The sequence below is a fragment of the Passer montanus genome, unplaced genomic scaffold (genome assembly GCF_014805655.1).
Source record: "Passer montanus isolate IOZ18808 unplaced genomic scaffold, ASM1480565v1 scaffold35, whole genome shotgun sequence".
In the NCBI taxonomy this organism is placed as follows: Eukaryota; Metazoa; Chordata; class Aves; order Passeriformes; family Passeridae; genus Passer; species Passer montanus.
The window spans coordinates 1544211-1563233 of NW_024368263.1; the positions used below are offsets into that span (position 1 = coordinate 1544211).

The window sequence follows — 19023 nt, forward strand, 5'->3', positions numbered from 1 at the left end:
TGGGAAAAGGAGGACGACACCGGGCAGGAGACAAAAATGGGGTGAGCACAATTGATTAAACCTGCCCCTGGAGGTGCAGATGGGGCTGGGAAAAGGAGGAGGACACTGGGCAGGAGACACTAGATGGGGCTGGGAGAGGGAGAGAGGCACAGGGAAGGAGGAAGGAGATGGGGCTGGGAAAAGGAGGACGACACCGGGCAGGAGACACGGATGGGGCTGGGAGAGGGAGGAGGACACTGGGCAAGGAGGCAGGAGATGGGGCTGGGAGAGGGAGAGAGGCACTGGGCAGGAGGAAGGAGGAGGACTCCGAGCAAGGGCAGGAGGAAGGAGGAGGACTCCGAGCAGGGGCAGGAGGCAGGAGGAGGACTCAGAGCAGGGGCAGGCGTTCGGCAGCGCCCGCGTCTTCTCTTGGCTGACTTTCAAAAGCGTCAGAAAATCAGCTACGGGCGCTAATTGTAGCCGGGTCCCGAAGTGAAAATGTTTTGTGACAGTTGAAAGAATTTAAAGAGGAAGGAAGATCGGTTTAGTGTCAGCTGCAATTAGATAATCAAAGCTTAAAAATCCTGCTCTGTTGATACCTTCACCTAGAGCCGGGGAGCGGAGCTCGGCGGAGGGGGAGGAGGGCTGTGCGTGGAAAGGGCATTTCCATAGCCAGTGCAGCCGAGGCCCGGCCGAGCTCGCAGGTTGTCTGGGCGCGCGCTCGCACAGAGAGATTTTCTTGGCAGCTCTACAGGATGAGGCTTACACTGTACACAGCCGACATATTGAAGCCGGGAGCCCTGGAGAACGTAGAGGCAGGAGTAGAAACAGCTCTGCACACAATGTAGCGTCTCCTAGGATGGTTGGGCGGCTCCTTTCTTCAGGTATTTTATTACCCATCAGCCCTTTTTAGAGCCAAAAAAAGAGAGAAAGTAACCCTAACCCTGAGAAAATAGCATCTGCTTCTGTTAAATCAATTTATTACATAACATTTCAGCGAGAGAGCAGCAGCACAGCGTCCTGAGCTTTTGGCTGCGTTTCAGGTTTGATAAAATGGCGTCTTCGCAGCGAGCTGCCTGTAAAGATATGTTGCACTGAGCAGAAAAATGCAATGATTTGGTGTTTTCTACTGCTGCTTTTGTGTCGGAGAGGTAGCATTTAGTGGAATCTCTACTAATAATGAAAAGTCTTGTTTATTTTTTGCTTGTTTTCTTAATGCATTTGAAAGCTTTCAGCATCAGAGGGAAGGAACTACGTTTGAATGTCGTAGTGTAGAAAATGAAAAGGGGATAACAGGCTTTCCCCCGTGTGGGCTTAGCTATGGTTTAGTTTTAAAATAAATAAAGCTGCTTTATTCAATGCTTCCATCTCTTTTCTGCCTTTCCACATTATGTGTGCTGTGCAAGATTTCAGCTTCCTCAATCCATGAGACTTGTGAGTGAGCTTTTTAGGGGCTTCAGATAGATGCCAGTTTTCAAATCTGTCTCTATGCCTAGAGCTGGATGCAGCAGGTAACCTGAAATGTTAGCACTACAATGCCCAAATTTTCTGCTTTATTATATCTTGTGCTTCAGAACAGATGCTTATGTCATGTTTTCTTTATTAAATTAGGCTACATTTGATTTAGCACTTAAAATGTTCTGGCAATTTCTATCTAATTCAGATTTGGAAAAACTCATTTATAGTATTTTAAAGATCTGCTCATGTTGAATTGAAAACTATATTTTGATGGGGGGATAGAAAGTATTTTGCCCTTTTTTTCTCATATTCTGACTCAGGATCACTAACCTTTGTGTGTGCCAAGGAAAATCCCCAGTGGGACTGTCAGTGGCCCTTGGGATTTTTCTGTGCTCTGCATGTCAGAGCAGGGAGCACCGTCTGTCATCTGTCCTTTGGGCAGCACAGGGCGAGCCAGGGGGTCTGGCTGTTGTTACGTGACGAACGTGGGCTGAAAAATAAAACGAGTAATAAGAGAGGAGTCACTGCTAGGTCTGATTTAAAATGGGGTGAGCACAATTGATTAATAATGTTCCATTAAAAGTTTGTCCCAGGATTTGCCATTTCGTACCCTGTCCGTACTTTGGTTCCAAAGTCAGCTGAATGTTCTGTTGTAGTTGGGGAGACAGGGTTTTGCTGCACAGCATTTGAACTAATTATTGCAACAGAAGCTATGAAGATACAGTTACTTTTAACTCACCTGAATTAAAAAAAAATAAATATGTTTGTAAATGAAATTTTCCGAGGAGGGGGGATGTTTGGGGTCAGTTGCTTGTGCATGCGAAGTATTTTACTTTTCTAAGAAATGCATGCAACAGCTTCTCCCATTTCACTCTACTCATATTTTGCATTTGTAATCTATGTAAACACTAAACTGATTTTGCAACTAATTATTCATTACCCAACACAGCCAAAAATGTTTTCTGTTTTTAATAAGTACTGAATTGAAGCTGGTCAAGTATGTTGGCTACAGTACGTAATAACACCAGCAATCTCCTCCCACCCCATTAAGGATATTATTTAAAAAAAACAGCAATCCAAAACAAAACAACCCCCTCATGCTATTGGTTATACTGATGAAGCTCTGTATTTTCCAGGTCATGTGTATGGTTGCAGTTGGACAGAAGTTCTGTGCTTGTTTAAAACAAATTTAAGCCATTATCCTCAAATTAATATTTCCTTCCTGATGGCTGAAGAAATGTTGTTGATCAGGGGAGTAATATTTTATAAAAGATGCACAATTAAGATACTGAAACACAAAGTATTAATTTAAAAATAGTTTTCACTTTGTGGTGTCCCAGCAGTAGGATTTGCTAACACGGAATACCTGTGGTTCCTGTTCCTTGTGCCTTGTTTACAGTCTTTGCTCAGCTCACAGAGGAGGGATAGAAATGCTTCTGGTGGACTCAGTGCTTTTATTTCACATCTTTGCTTATATAAAGAGGAACCTATTCTTAAGAATTTTTTAAATGGGTTTCACATTTCAATCTGAACAACTCTGAAAAGGAAAGAAAATATTGTGAATTTCTGTGAAGAGTTAGTTTCCTAGAAAGTTGAAGGAAATATGCATTTTCAAAAAAAAAGAGCCCCAAACAAAGAGAAAAGTTCTCTGGATTTAACAATATAAAATATTTTGCATTCATTATTTTTCCCAAATGTTTGAGGATGTTACAGATTAAGTGAGACTGTGCTACTCATTATTTATTTCATAGCAGCAAGCCCCTTCTAGTTGAAAGAAAATGGAAAAATGGCTTTTTGTTATTTGCTTCTAGACACAGGAATATCAAACTTTATTCAAGATCTGTATTCAAACTCTTGGTTTGCCTGCAGCTAAGCCCCAGTTTTTGCAGGTTTCTGTTCGTGTTGTGAATTTTTTTTTCCATTTTCTTCACCTGCCCTTTTTCCTACAAGCGTTGTGTCAGCAGCCTTGCTGTTTCACCCGATTGTTCCAGTGGGTGTTGGACACTCCGAGGTTATTGCATGGTTTTTTCTCTGATTTTTGAAGCGTGGTTGAGGAAGGTGCCAGCGGGATCCGCTGCCGCGGGGCGGGGAAGGCGCGGCACAGCGACCGCCTGGAGCAGGGATCACTGGAGCCCCTCCACAGAACCACTGGAACCCCTGCCAAAGTCACCACTGCCACATTAGCCCGTGGTGTTGGTGAGGGAATCATCTGAACCTTGGGAAGCGTGACTGTGGGTCAGGAAAGGGAGCACCTGGGTTTGCAAAGCCTTAGGAAGCCCAGGGCTTGGAGCTGCACGTCCCTGGTGGGATCCTGCTAAGCTGTGCTTGGCCAAGCCCAGGCACTTGGCCACTTTCTGCTCTTAATGTGGACATCTGTTGGATTTTATAGTTCTTCTCATCACAATATTCTTTTCTTCTTACTGCTCCTGAAGATCTGGTCTTGTATTTAATGCAGTGTTTTGCTCCCTACTCTCAGCAATCATTCTAAGCTATTTTTTCATCTTCAATCCCACCCATTCCCCTTATTTTGTCTCCTAAGTGCTCTCAAATTTGAGCACTGCTTTAACCACCATCTTTGGGGGAAAGGAGAAAGGAACTGATTAAACAAGCAGCTCCCTTTCATCTCATCAGCCATGGTGCTGTTCCTGTGAGTGTGGAGACGTCCTGGGCGCTCTCCTGATCCTTCCCCAGCCTGCCCTGCAGGGCTCTGCTCGGGCAGCACCTGCACACAGAGCTGAGCTTTCAGCTTTGAGGAGACCTTTCATTGGAACAATGTATTTCCAGCCACTTTGAAATCCTGTCGAGGCTCAAACGCAGCCCTGAGCCGCACCACCCACAGGGTTGAAAAAAACCTCCTGTAACTCCTCTTATCTGATTCCTTGGTTGCCTCAACTTCTTATCTTCTGGCCTGGCCTGCTGCTGCTTTTTTCCCTTTGTTCATTCTTGCTCTGCTAAGAGTGTTCCTCGGCTCATTTCTCTGACCCTGCTGACCCTTTTTAAGTCTTTGCACAGCCTGCCTTCCCCTTCCATGTCTTATCTGGGATTCTGCTCTCTGTTTAACACCTGTGTAGCAAATCTAGATCATCAGGTAAATGTTCAACGTGCTTCCTCAGCTCTGTGCTGTAACAGTGGCTGTATCCAGGAATAACAGGATGCTTCCTTCCTTTCTATCCATTGCATGTAGAGGAAGGAATCCAGGTAAATCCAAGTGGTTCTGTTCACATTCTTTCAGATTTGTCATGTGTTTGTCAGTTATTATGGAAGAAGTTCTTCCGTGTGAGGGTGGTGAGGCACAGAGAAGCTGTGGCTGCCCCTGGATCCCTGGAACATCCAAGGCCAGGCTGGGCAGGGTTTGAAGCAACCTGGGACAGTGGGAGGTGTCCCTGCCCATGGGAGTGGAATGAGATTACTTTTAAGATCCCTTCAAATCCAAACAGTTCTATTTTCTCTGATTATTTAGGTCTTTTCCTGGTATCATGAGAAGATGGGTGATGAACTAAGACTGTTCTTCCTTTCCTTTCTCTAAAATCCTTTCTTCTGCTTCAATTATTTTTTATTTTAAAAAAAAAGCAATCTGGGTTGGCTTAGCATGTTATTTCTTCATCTTGCAAAATCTTCATAAGGCAACCAAGCAACCACCTTAAAAAGCTACAGGTGAAATATGTGAACATGACTTTGTCAGAGAGAGAGAGCGTGGTCTTTTCTCATCTTGGGAGTAAATTCTGCAGAATCAGAACACATCTAATTAGAGGAGCTAATCACACCAACATACTTGTGATTTAAATTAATTCATATGAGGCATTCATTGTTAACAACTTGTTTGGGAGATTTGTTGCATCCATCTTCCCCACAAAAATATTCATTCTATTCACAAAAAGAGTAGAAGCCATGTTTCAGCAGATACAAAGCAAGTAAAAATAATTGACATCCAAAATTGGTTACTTTGATATGTGCAAGCAGTTAGAGGAGCTCTTCTGCAGATTGTCTCCCATACAGCTCTCTTGGATCAGACTGAAATACTTGTTATCAAATTCCTGTCAAAAGAAACTAAGAGAAATAATCTTGTACAGAGCAGTTGGGATGGAAAAGAAATGCAAAAGCTTGAGTTCTTAACATGAGACGTGTTGTGCCTTCCAGTTTATCGTCACACCCTGGTGAGCAAGCAGCTGCTCAAGAGCTTTTGGTTAATTTTTTGGGTTAGTGTCTGTGTTTGAGGATGTGACAGTGCTGAAAAGGCACAGCATCACTTTTCATAGGCTCGGGGACAAGGGGATTGTGTGTACAAATCCCAAATGATGTATAAAGCACGAGAAAAGCCTGTGAGAGGTAAGTTTCCTGACAAAACCGTCAGTTATTTAGAGATGCCCAAGTTCTCTGCTCAAATATACATGGGTGGTGTTTATAATTGGCACCTCACAGTAAAGGTTGCTGTCTGTATTTGTTTCTTTGTTTCCAGGAAGGGTTGCAAACCTAAATGCAGTATCAATTTGGTGTGTTGTGATGTGGGTGTGTATGTAATATCTCAAGGCAGGCTGACATTTTACATTTTTTTATTGGATGCACTTTCATTGTGTTTCTCTGAAGAATGAAAATTGAGTCAAAATAAATGGTAAGAGTCTGCTAGGTACTCTTCTGTGTTTTTTCCAAATTTGCTCTTTAGACTTTTCACAGAGATTAGTATATTTGCTCTCTTCTTATTTATTGCCTTCTTATTATTTTTACTGGTACACTGGGGGCTACAAAACACTTGCTCTGTTATTTTAATTGAGAGTTTTGTCAGATTAAAAAAAACCCCAAACAAGTTAATATGAGCATCGTGCTCCATTGTGGTGAGTAAAATTGCTGTATTATGTTAGAGAATGTACTCTAAATTTTAGCAGAATGTAGTGTTGTAACTAGTGATGTAAAACAGTGCTTTTAATAGAGGGCTTTTCCCGTGCTTGAACAGTGGACTCATTTTTAACCTTGCATCCTTTCAGATCTCAGCCACAGTGGATTGGGAGACCATTATGAGAATTCCCACTGGGGACAGCAGACCGCTTTCAGGAGTGAAGGCAACTGCAGCTGGGATAAAGTGATAATAGACAGGACTGACAAGGAAGCGTGGCCTTCCATTACCGGAGCTGAGACTGAGTCTGCCTCAGAATGTACTACAGACACTGACTCTGCCTCCAACTGTGGCTCAGAGAACAGTAGCATGGCTACAGGGAGTGCCCAAGGCAACTTCACTGGACATACAAAGAAAACTAATGGCAATAATGGCGCCAACGGAGCACTCGTCCAAAGCACTTCTAACCAGAGTGCCCTTGGAGCTGGTGGAGCCAACGGCAACGGCAGCTCGGCCAGGGTGTGGGGGGTGGCTGCAGGCTCCAGCTCTGGCCTAGCTCACTGCTCTGCCAGTGGTGGGGATGGAAAGATGGACAACATGATGGGAGACGGTAGAAGTCAGAACTGCTGGGGTGCTTCCAACTCGAATGCTGGCATTAATCTTAACCTTAACCCTAATGCCAATCCAGCTGCCTGGCCTGTACTTGGACATGAAGGAACTGTGGGAGCAGGCAACCCTTCCAGTATTTGCAGTCCAGTCAGTGCCATAGGTCAGAACATGGGCAACCAGAATGGGAACCCAACAGGCACCTTGGGTGCTTGGGGAAACTTGCTGCCGCAAGAGAGCACAGAACCACAAACGTCCACTTCTCAGAATGTGTCTTTCAGCGTACAACCTCAGAACCTTAACACTGATGGACCAAATAACACTAACCCCATGAACTCTTCACCAAACCCTATCAATGCAATGCAGACAAACGGACTGCCGAACTGGGGGATGGCCGTGGGCATGGGGGCCATCATCCCGCCCCACCTGCAAGGCCTTCCTGGTGCTAACGGAACAGCGGTTTCTCAAGTCAGCGGGGGCAGTGGTGAAGGAATGGGCAGTTCAGTATGGGGCATGTCCCCAGGTAATCCTGCCACAGGAAACAGCAATTCTGGGTTCAGTCAGGGGAATGGAGACACTGTGAACTCAGCATTAAGTGCTAAACAAAACGGATCCAGCAGCGCTGTGCAGAAGGAAGGAAACGGAGCGAACGCGTGGGACTCGGGGCCTCCCTCTGGCCCCGGGGTCCTGGCTTGGGGCAGGGGCGGTGGCGGGGTTGGCAGTGTGCATTCTGGAGCCTGGGGCCACCCCAACCGCGGCGCCAGCAACGGTGTCAACGGGGAGTGGGGCAAGCCCCCAAACCAGCATTCCAATAGCGACATCAATGGGAAAGGATCAACAGGGTGGGATAGCTCGAGTGTTACCAGTCCGAATCCTGCCATGCAGCAGGGCAATGAACAAATGAACTCTTGGGCCAAAGCTGCAGCATCTGGCACCACGGCTAGTGAAGGAAGCAACGACAGCGGTGGGAGTCAAAATGAAGGCAGTACTGGGAGGGAGGGGGCTGGAGAGGGCAGGAGGAGAGACAAAGGGATGATAGACCAAGGGCAAGTTCAGTTGCCAAGAAATGACCTTGACCCCAGGGTCCTGTCCAATACGGGGTGGGGACAGACCCCTGTGAAGCAAAACACTGCCTGGGAATTTGAAGAGTCCCCAAGGTCTGAACGGAAGAATGACAATGGAACTGAGGCCTGGGGTTGTGCAGCTACTCAATCTTCAAACTCAGGGGGGAAGAACGATGGGTCCATCATGAACAGTACAAATACCTCTTCAGTATCTGGGTGGGTCAACTCTCCACCGGCAGCTGTTCCAACAAATACAGGTTGGGGAGACAATAACAACAAAGCACCAAATGGCCCAGGGGGGTGGGGAGAGTCAGCAAGCTCTACTACTGTTAATAATGCTGCTGCTGCCAAAAGCGGCCACACTTGGAGTGGGACCGCAAATCAGGAGGACAAATCACCTACCTGGGGTGAACCTCAGAAACCCAAATCTCAAAACTGGGGAGATGGACAGAAATCAAATCCAAGCTGGACTTCAGGAGGTGGAGACTGGACAGATTCATCATCTGTTCCTGGACACTTGGGTGATGGGAAGAAGAATGGATCTGGATGGGATTCTGACAATAGATCGGGGTCTGGCTGGAATGATTCCACAAAGTCTGGGACCAGTGGGTGGGGGAATGGCACAAACAGCAAGGCTAATACAGGTACAAGTTGGGGGGAATCTTTAAAGCCAGGCCCCCAACAAAATTGGGCTAATAAACCCCAGGACAACAATGTGAGTAACTGGGGAGGAGCTGCTTCTGTAAAACAGACGGGGTCAGGGTGGGTTGGTGGGCCAGTGCCAGCCAAACAAAAAGAGAACTGTGAGGCAACTGGCTGGGAAGAGCCATCTCCACCGTCCATTCGCCGCAAGATGGAAATCGATGATGGTACCTCAGCTTGGGGCGACCCAAATTACAACAACAACAAGACTGTAAACATGTGGGATAGAAATAATCCTATAATTCAGAGCAGTACCACAACCAACACCACCACCACTAGCACCATTATCAACAGCAACATGGTTGAACCTCAGCCATCGCACCAGTCAAGTGCCCAGCCGAACCGGTCCCCGCTGCTTGGCCCAGGTATGGCAACAGTTTTGTGAAATACTTCATGAAACAGGTTTAAGAGATACTTTATGCCAGTACCAATTGCTGAATGCTGTCTGTTCTGTGTTGGGTACAAAACCTGTGTTTATATCCAGAGTGTGTTTGTTCCTTTACTCTGACGCTGTCTTGTCTTGAGGACAGAATCCATAGAACCTGACACAAATTTCCATAATCTAAATGAATGTAAGAAAGCCTTGAAACAATATTTGGTCAACAGCATGGTAGGTTCTTAGACTGTGGATCCATGTTCATTTTAACATCTCTTCCACAGTTACTTAACACCTTTTCATTCAGCCATTTGAGAGGCTGGGGGATTCTGGCAAACCTTTCTTCTGTTATTTATTTGCCTGCTGTCCCCACTGCGCAGGCTCGGTGTGTTTAGACAGTCTGCATCTGTTTCTTTTCTGCAAAACATCTCTTGGCAACAGATGTTTGTTAACAATTGCATGCATTTAGGCTGCTGCTGTTTCTCTGTCCAGCTTGTTGTCTTTTATGAAGAAATGGTTCCCTTCTCAGGGGTCGGGCACAGGCAGCATCCTGGATTTTGTGTGGTTCTCAAAAAGCAGGAATATTCAGGTTTATATAGCTGTTAAGGTGTTAATATTCAGGGTTTCCTGTGTTTCAAACACAAGGTTTAGGTATTTAGGAATTTTTCTAATCAAAGGCACGGTGCTGTTGTAGACAAGCAGCAAGGAATAAAAATGCATTAAAAATGGGAAAAATGCTTAAAAGAGAGGTATTTAAATAAAAGTTACCCTAGCAGCCCATATCTATATCATGACCACAGACCTCTCCAAAATAAATGTAATCATGCAGTACTCTTTCAAATTCTACACCTGAGTTTTGTTTCCAAGTTTTTGTTTCATCGTGGTCATGGCTAAGTACTGACTTTTTAACCACGTTGTTCTCCAAGTGGGATTTGTTCTCTCATTCCCATCCTTTTTCTCTTTGATGTTTTGGAATGTTTCAAATTTGCTTTAATGTCTGTATAAAAATAGTCTTACATTTCCCACTCTAGTCAAATATGTTAACAGTAGAGGGTGCCTATTTTAATGAAATAACGTGCTCCAGAAGGAAAAAATCTTTAAATGGCTTTGTATTTGGTCAGCCAACATATGTGACTAGCTTATTTAATCCATATTTAAAACTTTACCCATGAAACAAGAATTCAGATTCCTGAATTGTAATGGAAGTATCATGAAATTGGATTTTTGCTTGGGTTTGAGTGAGGTTTTGTTTTTCATTAAGGTGATTTTTGGAGGATTACATTGGTGCTTGTGAAACTGTTCATACACAGCAATGCATTGTTAATGTTATTCAAATAATTAACACCTTATAGAGGAAAACGTAGCGGTCCTGAGCCCTTCAGATTTTGAAAATGGAATTTAAAAGCTGGCGTTAATCTGCAGTGATTCCTTTGGAGCATGAACAGCAGCAGAGGAAGGGTTTCTTTGGAGCAGTGTGTTTACATATTCAGAAACTGCCTATGAACACGTAACCAGCCCTGACCAGGTTCAAGTGAGTGTTGGGCTTCTTGAAAAATGTGAGCTAGAAAGATTCTAAGATCTTTTAAGATAAGCAAAGCTTTTATCTTCTCTTTTTTTCTTTTTAATTTTCCAAGATAAGCAAAGCCAGCTCTCAGAATACATTTAAGTCAGCATGCAAGAAAGTATGAAATGAGTAATAGTGAAGACAATTTAAAATATGGTTCTCATATTAAAATTTAGATCAGGTTGTAGCAGTGTAGCATAAATTAAACCTTATACTTGGTATAGTACAGCAATTCTGGGTATAGTACAAGTATAAAGGTATATTACCAACTCTTGATATAGTACAAGTATAAAGGTCAAACATGGAAATATTTGGAAGGGTTTTTGTCTAAATGGAAGCGAGGAGCAGTCCCTTGTGCCTTGAGCTCTGCTGTGTTTGCTTGTGGCTGTGCCAGAGAGGGACCAAAGCTGTGCTTGTCTCACACAGAGCAGCAGTGCAGTTCCAGGGGATGCATCCCAGTGGCTTCCCTTCATGCAGGAGGGCCCCTTCTCCCTGCACAGCAGCATCCTCGTGCTCTGGTGGGAATGTACACAGACCTGAAGCATCCACAAATCATCTCCCATCTGGGACAGCCAAAACAAAGGAAGCGAGTAGTGAGTGTCTTGCCTCCCTCACAGACACTTCGGAGTTGTGCTGTTTAACTCTTTTTCCTACTCCAATTCCCTCTCCACTTTGCTGTGCATTTCCAGCCTCTGCAGAGAATCCTGTCACCAGGAGACTTCTGCAGTCCACAACCAAACTTCATCCAGCAGCAGTTCTTTTCCATGCAAAGCATGATTGTGTTATTAGAGCCTGTGCCACAGGGCACAGTTAAGTGCTCGTCTAAAATCCTGCAACTCTTGAACTCTGTAGTTACCATGGGCATTTTGTCACCTGCGTGGGTCATGACGTGCTCTGCCAGTCACTTCCAGGGAATAGAATGAATTAGGAATCCTGGATTCCATTCCTGTGTAAGGAGTGGTGCAGATGGAAGTTGTCACAGTCATATGTCCTGCAGGCAAAGAAGTGGATTTTAATTTTGCTGCACAGCCCTAGTTAGGAGTTCACAAAGGATTAACAGTTCCTTTTGGGATTGAAGTGTATGCTTTATTAGTTTGGAAATAGAGGCCAAGTTACAGTCTTGTTATTCAAGTTGTCACCCATCCCCAGAAGTTCTCCAGATCCTTTGAAGGCAGAACTTAAAAGCCATTGATGGGAAGCAGATGTTGGTAAACACTTGGTGAAAATGAAGAATGCTCTAAGGAGTTTCATTTTCCATTGGAAAAGAAGAGGAAAAAAAGAGGGGGGAAAGAGATAGATAATGTGATAGATACAGTCCTTGCTGGTTATAGGAGCTTGTTCTCAAGGCACTGGTGAATTACTTAGAAAAAGGATCAGAAAACTGGTGGATTTAAGTTAGATTGGGATTTAATCTGAATTACTTGTGCATAATTCTTCCTAGCATTTGTAACTCATGCAGCTTTGATATGAGGGGAATAAGAAGTGAGAAAAGGTTTTGCAAACAGAAATGATTTAATGAGATTTTTGGATCCCAAACAGCATCAGATCCTCCCTCCAAGTGCTGAGGAGGGGGCTTGATGCTTTCCTGCTCATTACATCAGGAGAGCCTGGCAGGGTTCCAGCATCCTCCAGCTGAGGAAAGAAACAGCAGAAGATAACACAGGCTTCCCTGTGGGGATTGTAGGTCACAAATTAAAGTCTTTGTGGTTACTGGAGAGTGAGGAGCTTCAGTTTTAAAAACCTGAACTGGGTCTAAGTTCTGAAAGCTCCAAACATCTCTGTTCCTTTTATAATCCTGTGCCAGCTCACATGGCAGTGTTGTTCTTACTTTGAACTTCCATCAGAATGGATTTGAAAGCAGCTCAGCTTTGGGCTCCTTTAGGGTGCTCATGTGAAAACCTAAAAGCCTCTGGTGGGTGCTCAGCCCATGAATAGCCAGGTTTTGGGGGGCAGCCAAGTGATGCTGAGAGAGCTGCCCTCGATTTTCACACAAGGCTGATGGCACTGCTGAAACCCAAATTAGAGCTTTCTGAATGCTCAGTGATGAACTGGAATCCCTTTCAGAAAATGAGAATTTGAAAGATTAAAGACTGTAGGTAGCTCTTAAATGTATCTATAAAACCCAGAATAACTAGTGTGTAATTAGTAAACAACTTCTTTTCTGCCTAATATCTTCTTTTTTTAAATTTATATAAGGATCTAATATTTTGGTTTGCCTGTATTGTGCTCTGCTATTTATCACGGACCAACAACTTGAAGGAAAACAATTTCTGCCCTCCAAATAGCTATAGGGTTATTTTGAGGGAAAAAAACTGCATCCTGCCACAGCTTAGTTAACATTTCACTTTCCCTTGAGGATTTCCTGTTGGCTGTGGCCCAATGTTAATTATGTTTTTATTTCTATAAAACAAAGCTCTGCCAATGTGTCCATGTTTATTACTTACTGTGATCTTTTCATTTCTTGCAATTCTAACAATGTTTAAAACTTCAGTACTAAAACCTCACTTTCATGCCAAAGAAGCCTTTAAATGGAGCGCGTTCTGTTGTGAAATAACGTTTGTGCAGCTCTGGGTGGGTTTTAAGGAGCTTTTTACCAGGAGAGCGTAAATCTGTGTCATTTTCATCAGAAAATAGGAAGTTTAAGTTTTCTCCAAGCAGAGCTTCTGAAAACGTTTGGCAGGTTCAGGTTTTGAGGCTACTCAAAGGTCTTGGTTTCCCTTCCCAACAGCCATGGGGAGTTTTGCATCGTTCATTCAAAAATGTAACTTTATTCATCTTTAAACTTCCTAAAACAGAATCATTTGGAGTCATAGAACGATAGCACAGAGACAGCAGCATTGGGACAGGAATATTTACACAGAGGGGAAGCAGGTTTACAATTGAGGGATGCTCCAGAATTTACAGACAGGGTAGTTTTTGCAGTGCACAGGTTATTTTTCCAGCAGCCTTCAGGTTTTATTTACTAATTTCCTGCACTTAATGTTATCTGTTAAGATAGTTTGGAAAACTTTTTGTAGATTTATTTTGTTTGCTTTTATGTACTTGTACTATTTTCTATTAGTAAAGGCTGGTTCCCCCATTATTTGTAATCCCATATTATTTCCTGCTCAGTGCATTTAAAAGCACTTAAAATAATTTGGACATGACACATCTGTGGCCTTTAGCTGAAGTTGTTGAATTTCTAAGAGCAGCAGAGGAACCAGGTTTTTTTGAGGTTTTTACTCTATAGCATAGCAGACTTCAGCTTTTTCATGTCTAAATTGTGTTTTAAGGATGATTTCCTAAATTGAATTAGGTAGAGTTTCCAGTAGAGGTTGCATGAAGCCAGGGAGATGTGAATACTCTGCGCTGTCCCTGTTTGCAGTCTGGGTGGTGTTGTGGAGATGTTTTGTTTTCTGTTTCATTTGCCTGCAGTTAATCTTTTTCAGCTGCCAATGTGATTTAATACACGCAGTTGTCTGCCAGTTGCCTCCTGAGTAGTGAGGCAGAAACTCAAATAAAGCCTCCCTTAAATAAAGCTGGCTAGGAAATACAAGCAGGAACCTTGAATGAAGCATTTGAGGTGCCACACCAAGGAAGCTGTCATGTTAAGCACAGGTTCATTTAGGTACATCTGTGGATCTGCCACTTTATCTTCTTTACACACCTTAAAATAACCAGAAATGTGAGGTACATTGATCGAGCCTAAACCATGGTATTTTTATTTCAAATGGAAATAACTTGAATAAAAGAGTGACATTTGGGGTTGTTTCAGGAGCTTGCTTTAAATTCAGTGCCTTTTGCTGGTGGAGAAGGAGTTTTCTGAAGCTGCAACACAGCAGTGGAGAGTTTGACACTCACTGTGCCATCTGCACTTGCACCAGTGTCTGAGAGAGCTGCAGTGGCTGTGAGGAATGGAGCCTAAAATGAATATATAATGCAGGAACCCAGGAGCAGTGCACAGCTCTGGGCCCATCTGTTTTGATTGTTTTCTCTGCCAGGCAGTGTTTGAGTTGTTATTGGCAATGGATGCTGCTGCAGGTTCAGGATAGGGGAATTCTGTGGAATTCAGTGGGTTCTGCAAGGACTTGTTGCTCAGTGAACCACTGTTGTTTGGTTATTCCAGTGTATTTCAAGGTATTGTTAGACACTCCCTTGCCATTGCCTACCTATTCTGGGTATCAGTTTGTGGAGAAAATGTTGCACCTGCTTTTTGAAACCTTTCCAGAGGATTTTTACAGATGCCATTGTGGAGCAAAAAAAGGGAAATAATGTTGTTGCAAAGCAGCATCTGATCATTCACTTACAAAATATTCACCTTAATAACATTCATCTTCAGTGAAAAGAGAACAAGTTCCTGATTTAGCAGCCTAATTACCAGTGGAAGTTTTAAGCAGCCTGAATTCTACAATATTTGTGAAGATTTCAGCAGTCGTGTAATGAGATGTAATTTTTTTTTTTACAATTGTAGAAAAATAGGTTAGTGTCAGATGTCTGTAAGGATTTTGTTTTCTTGCTTTTTGTGTCTCTCTTTGTGCTTGTTTACCTTGAACTCTCTGATCCAGAAAACCTCTGGTAACGATGGCTGTAAATTCAGTTTTTTACCCTTTTGCTGTGTTGCTCGGGTTGCTCTGTAGGCTCAGGAGCCCTTTGGCTCTTGCTGCCACGTTCAGCTGCAGGGCTGAAATCCTGTCAGATGGATTTAAGAGCATTACATTCAAGCCCAGCCAGACTAAGGCTGTTTCTTTGCAGTAGCTTACGTCTTCCAGTGAGTTCATGTAATACTCTGTAGGAAAACAATGGCTTCCACCTGCCATTCCCCGTGGATTGATTATGGATCCTAACTGCAGTCTTGATTAATTCCCCTTAAAATAATATTTATTATAATGTAGAGGGTCAGTGATGAAGGATAGGTAGGTAACTATGAGCTGTAATAAAAGCTTTAAGGAATGCATTCAGCACAGATAATCTTCACTCAATGTGGGAACAATCAAACTGCATCTTACTGCCAGGACATGAGAAAAGAGATTTTATAGTTTGTAAACAGTGAGAAGGAATTAACAGAGGTTAAGATCTTTCAGTGAAGCAAGGCCCAACTCAGACTGGGCTCTTTGGAATGCTGGCCCTGGGCAGCTGTTGCTTGGTGCTCACTTGGCAGCCTGGTTGCTCCTGGCTGTGGAGAAGAGCCCTCTTTCTGTATTGACAACTTCACATTAGCATTGAATTAAAAAAAAAACCTCTTAAAACCAAATTTAAGGGATTTTTTTAAACACACTTAACTACAATCACTGTACTTACTGGCTCGTGCTCTTTCCAGAGAAACCCATGAGCAAAATTTAAAGTTTTTTGGAATTATTTGATGCAGAAACCTTTCCTCTCATCGCTGTTCTCCTTGCCTTGCTCCAGCAGGCTGGGGAGAGATGCCTGCTGTCCACACCAAGAGCGAAGCTTCCTGGGGAGAGCCCTCCTCCCCTTCTGCTGCAGTTGACAATGGCACTTCGGCGTGGGGGAAGCCCCCCAGCAGCGGGACCGGGTGGGGAGAGAATCCTGCCGAGCCAGCAGGGACCTATGGAAGAACAAACGCTCCAGCTGCTGCCCCAGCACTGTGCAAACCAGGTACACACAGGGCTGCCACTCTCCTGGCAGGGGAGGGGCTAGGAAGGGGTTTGCTTCTGCTTTCTCTGCATTTCAGTCACAGGAGTTTGCTTCTGCCATTTCTGTTTTCTCTGCGTTTCGGTCACAGGCAGCCTTGGTGATTTCATTCTCAAAACTATGTTAGCTGTCATAAGGCCACGCTAATCCAAATACCAGGTTAATTCAAAAATATGAGTATAGGGCATCCATCTGGAAATTTAAAGGAGAGTAGTTTTGTGTGTTTGCAAAGCAGCGTAGCAGAGGTGCAGGAAGCTGTGAAACTGCAGAAGAACGTGACTAGGACTTAAACCCTTGGTGTCTAAAAGAAACCTGTATTGGGATGAGAAGCAGTGGAGAACAGTCAAGATAGAATTGATCCTGGTAGGAAAAGCAACACCTGAGAACCACTCATCACAACAACCTCATGTTGGGGTTGAGTGAGTGGGTGTTTTCTTCAGACATTAAAACTGCTGCCAGGTTCAGGAACATCCTGAACTATTTCCTGCTTCGTGATTCCTCACTCGTGGTGTTTAATAAATATCCTCCATCTCTGAATGTCCTGAGGGCCACTGTGATTGCTTTAGACTACTCTCCTCTTGGCTGTGGAGGTTGCCTAGAGATTCACTCCTGCAAAATACCATAGTGAGATGTAGTTAGAAGTCCCAGAAAACACAAAAGGGTGAGAGCTTTCAAGATGAGTAATCCCAGCTTTAAAGAGAGTAAACAGAATGAAATGGACTGAGGTGACACAGCCTTGTCACTGAATATGAAGCGTTCCCTGCAGCCCACAAGCTCCTTTCACATTCCATTCTTCAAGATGGCAATGAGTGTCTGAGCGTTAATGACTTTGAAATCTGGTTTGTTCGTGGAAGAATGTGGTAGGTAAAATGGTGAGATTCATTGAAAGCAAAATAGCACTTAACAAATGTGTGCTCATACTTTGATTCCTTGTTCCTGGGAGAGTGAGTGGAGTGGCCATGACCACAGATCTTACTGATTCTTGGAAAAGAAGGACTTGCAGTTGCTGGATGTTTTCTTCTCTTGAGTATTTAGAGAACTCCCCTTTTTTTTACTAACTTCAAAGAAGACATTCTTATCGTTTTAATGCCGATTAAGCTATTTGATGAACATCTTTATCTCTTGAAAATACTCACATTAGCACACCTGGATATGGCACAAAAGGCTATTTCTGTAAAATTTGCAGGAAACTGAATAAGATTTTTCTTCTCCCACTTTCCCTCCAGCTTCAAAATCTATGCAAGAAGGCTGGGGCAGTGGTGGGGATGATGTGAATCTCAGTACTAGTCAGTGGGAAGATGAAGAAGGAGATATGTGGAATAATACTGCTTCACAAGAGAGCAGCTCCTCCTGTAACTCCTGGGGGAATGCCCCGAAGAAAGGACTTCAAAAGGTAAGACAAAAATAAAGACACTCTCCAGCAAGAGTGGAATTAATGTAACATTTGTAGAATAAGTTGTCACAAATTTGCTGGTGCATTATACCTGAAATGAAACCTCTGACACCTGAACACAAGCACAGCTTGCCACTACAGTGGTTCAAGTACAGCCTACCTTGTTTCCAGGTATATGGAATGGGAGATCTTTGAATTAGGCATGTCAGATGCTTCGGGAGGTTTGTCGTTGTTGCCTTTGTTTTCTCTAAGTTTTATAAGCTTCCATGTATTCTAAAGAAATGATAATGCATTAACAGAAAGAGGAGAAGGTGTTAAGGGGGCTTTCAGACACTTCCCATGGTGGTGGAAAAACAAACAGTAGTTTGTGATGGAGTTGTTTAACACAAAAAGCTGTTTTCTATTTGTGAGGAAGGTGTGTGTGTGTGTGAGAACAAAGCAAACTTGTGTTAATGCTGCACTCAACCGAGAACGTAGACAATTGTGTGAGGAAATTTTCCATTGCACAGTCTTTATTTCAGGACAAGGCCAGGCTGTAACTTAAAGGAATTGGGAATGCATTTAGCCACTTTGTTTGTTAATCCATTAGCCAAGAGTTAGGCCGGTGATTTGATCAAGTATGGTTGTTTCTTGTACTGTCCGCAGCCCAAAACAAATCCGCGCTTGTCCCTTGGTACTTTCTGGAGAACTGAAAAGAAGAGACTTCTTAAGGATATTGTGATAGAAAAGCTGCACAAAGATCTTTTAAAGGTGTTTATCTAGACGCTCTTGTTTGTTTTTAAGAAAATACACTGAGTAACATTCTTAACTTCAAGGTTGCAAACTTGTTTTTGGGAATGTTTTTCAGGAAGTGTTGTACTATTTCAGCTTTATTTCGTTATATTTTTCTGCCAAGGATTAAAATGAAATACGTAAATTCAAAGGTGGCTTTAATTCAGTGGCCAGCAAATCAAATACTAAATAGTACACTGAGCACCTATTCAGCTGAGATAAATTTTTACACTTTTGGGGGAAGAGAATCGTAGTCGCGTTGCTCGGAGGGTTCTTCAATACTTTCTGAATTAATGTACTAATACATCTTTCAGTAGCATGTGCTATTAATAAAAACCACTTACCATTTCTTTTATGTACATCTCACTACAATGAACGTGGCAACCAGCCCATTAATGGAATCTCCCATTTATTTACTAAGGGCATGAAGACATCTAGCAAGCAGGATGAGGCCTGGATCATGAACCGTCTGATAAAACAGCTCACAGACATGGGCTTCCCTGTGAGTAGTGCTCAGCCAGCACACTGTGCCTTAGCTTTTAGCTTGTACTTCTGACTGTGGCTGTGTCAGACTGTAGCTACACCAAGGTCTTCAGTCTCCAGGCCAGCAAGTAGCTCTGATGTGCATTTAAACACATACTGTGATTTCAG

General features: G+C 43.3%; 1 protein-coding gene across 15 annotated transcripts in view; it reads left to right on the top strand.

The window, feature by feature from the left end:
- The window catches only part of TNRC6C (trinucleotide repeat containing adaptor 6C), a 97981-nt gene that overhangs the window by 51502 nt on the left and 27456 nt on the right, over positions 1–19023 (top strand). For 7 of the 15 annotated variants that reach the window (XM_039715771.1, XM_039715780.1, XM_039715777.1 and 4 more), the window contains 5 exons: positions 6417–9002; positions 15963–16172; positions 17435–17601; positions 18247–18351; positions 18794–18874. In XM_039715771.1, the coding sequence (XP_039571705.1) occupies positions 6417–9002; positions 15963–16172; positions 17435–17601; positions 18247–18351; positions 18794–18874 (3149 nt within the window). Of the gene's footprint in view, positions 1–357; positions 864–6416; positions 9003–15962; positions 16173–17434; positions 17602–18246; positions 18352–18793; positions 18875–19023 lie in introns of those variants that run through there. The other 8 variants (XM_039715778.1, XM_039715779.1, XM_039715784.1 and 5 more) reach the window with 3 other exon arrangements.